At 38.4% G+C, this 2479-nt stretch overlaps 1 protein-coding gene across 1 annotated transcript; it reads right to left on the bottom strand.

Moving 5' to 3' along the window:
* Positions 1-134: 134 nt before the first annotated feature.
* On the bottom strand, positions 135-1750 carry LOC108680183 (the record flags this gene model as incomplete). The annotated part of the gene is made up of 3 exons (XM_018168956.1): positions 1638-1750; positions 855-957; positions 135-276 (listed from the first exon to the last, which is right to left on the bottom strand). Coding segments are annotated over exons 1-3 (342 nt in total), but the record flags the coding sequence as incomplete, so codon positions are not given.
* Positions 1751-2479: the final 729 nt, after the last annotated feature.

Genomic DNA, 2479 nt, shown 5'->3' with positions numbered 1-2479 from the left:
GTACTCACTTCACTCAGCTCTGTACTCACTTCACTCAGCTCTGTACTCACTTCACTCAGCTCTGTACTCACTTCACTCAGCTCTGTACTCACTTCACTCAGCTCTGTACTCACCTCACTCAGCTCTGTACTCACCTCACTCAGCTCTGTACTCACTTCACTCAGCTCTGTACTCACTTCACTCAGCTCTGTACTCACTTCACTCAGCTCTAGGAAGTCTTCGGTGATTTTCTTCTTCCGGTCGCGAATGGTTGGTAGTCGAGTTGCATCTAAAATCCTAGGACAAAACATTTTAAATTATTTACATCCAATGCATTACATACAACAAATTAATTTAATTATTACATAGAACATAATATAAACAATAAATTACTAAATGAATGCATTCCAAGCATGAATATTACATTCAATGCATTGTCATACATAATAATATCAATATATTTAATAAACCATAATATCGCGCTTAACCATCAGGAGTAATTTAGTATTTAACTTGTCTAATTCTATACTGTAGAATCGCACAATTTTACGCAGATTGCATCGTGTTTCATACCCGTGACCCACTTCTTCAAACTTTGCCCATCTTAAACCACTTGGTCACAAAGTGATGAATTAACTACCAATATCCATCATTTAATACTCTTCACAAATACCATGGAAATATCCTTCACACTTTCCATGCTCGGCATCTATGTTCTTATGACATATTGGCAATGAGACAGGATACTTCGATGAGAACAATAAAATTTATCTCACAATTGAGAATTTACCTATTTAAAGAACTGCAACAACGTATACGTCTTCGGTGAATATCATGGAAGTCGATGAATGTCTCAAAATAATGTATTTACTCACTGCTCGACATCCTCGGCTGCGACCGTAACGTTTAAGTTGTTCTGCTGCAGCTTCTCCTTAGCCTCGTGAACCAAAGGCGGTGCCACGGCCACCTCTGTGGGACCTGTTATAGGAAGGATAATGAGAAGGTGCACGGTGGGACCTGTTAGGAGGGTTAATGAGAACGTGCACACAGTGAGCTGGAGGGTTAATGATAGGGTGCACACAGTGAGCAGGAGGGTTAATGAGAAGGTGCACACAGTGAGCTGGAGGGTTAATGAGAGGGTGCACACAGTGAGCTGGAGGGTTAATGAGAAGGTGCACACAGTGAGCTAGAGGGTTAATGAGAACGTGCACACAGTGAGCTGGAGGGTTAATGAGAGGGTGCACAAAGTGAGCAGGAGGGTTAATGAGAAGGTGCACACAACGAGCAGGAGGGTTAATAATTAAGAAGGTGCAGATAGAAGGCTATCGAGCTAGGTACCTGAAAAATTCGCACATGTTTGAGCAGCTTTCTCCCCTTAGTATATATAAAAATTTTGAACCTGAATTGAACGCGGCCAAAGAAACGCACCTCGATTGCATGATTAACTTTCATAACCACCACTTAATATATTAACAAGTCTTCAGCGCGGCTTGATATCAAATCTGACGTAAATGGATAAAATATTGAAGAGGAAACTCCATTAGCGCCATCTTTGGTCATCACCAGTAGCTAGGTCATGCGTCACGTCATCGTTGGACATATTCAGTATTCATATTACCTGCCACATCGTCTTTGGACATCCCCAGTTTTTATCTCACCCGTCACATCGTCTTTGGACATCAGGACCGCCACTCCATCCTGCAACCAGCTGCTGAAGAGCAGCTCCACGTCGACTTCTGGCGAGCAGCAAGCCATCAACTTCTTCCATCTGCACATCAACGATGAAATTACAAATAAAATAAAAATTTTTATAACCTCATTCACTATACAAGAATTGAAAGTTCAAATTAAAAATTAAATCATGGAAATGACAAGATGGTTAATTTTTATTTGAAATTCCTTCTGTTAATTTTCGATTTCAGCAGTTATATGACTAATTTAAAGTAGAATACGACTGCATTCCTCATTATTCACAGATCAATTAGATTCCAAAAGTCATAATATTGAACGCGTCTTGTTTCCAGGCAGTTGTATCACGAGTTCCTCAGATTGCAGAGTAACTAAAAATTTGAAAATAAAAAACTAAGGAAATTCACTCTCGAATAATACAAATATCTAAGTAAATAAACAATATTGAAATTAATCTGGGTTAATATTGTAGCTGAACAAACTACTTCTCCGTCCATAGCAAAATCATAATTTGAAATAAATTATGTTGCGATCTCCTGTACTATAATTTTACACTTTAATTCAGTAAAATAATCGTGCGTATTTGTTAGAGAGTTCTGTTAATCGATAAGCGTAAGATGCACGAAAATTAATAGCCAACGCGGCATTATGTATCTTATAAGTATTTAAGCATAATAAGTAAATAATTTCCTTTTTTGGAATTTCCAGGAAAAGTATTTTAGACTGTGAATGAAATCTATTTGGTTGGTCGGCTGGAAGCAGTGAAGTGGTAGCAACCAGATTTTATTATGATGGTGTCATTAGGTAACTG

This window comes from Hyalella azteca, unplaced genomic scaffold (assembly GCF_000764305.2).
Source record: "Hyalella azteca isolate HAZT.00-mixed unplaced genomic scaffold, Hazt_2.0.2 contig15750, whole genome shotgun sequence".
NCBI lineage: Eukaryota > Metazoa > Arthropoda > Malacostraca > Amphipoda > Hyalellidae > Hyalella > Hyalella azteca.
Note: the sequence above shows the minus strand (reverse complement) of the source record. Positions and strands in the feature narration are given on the sequence as shown.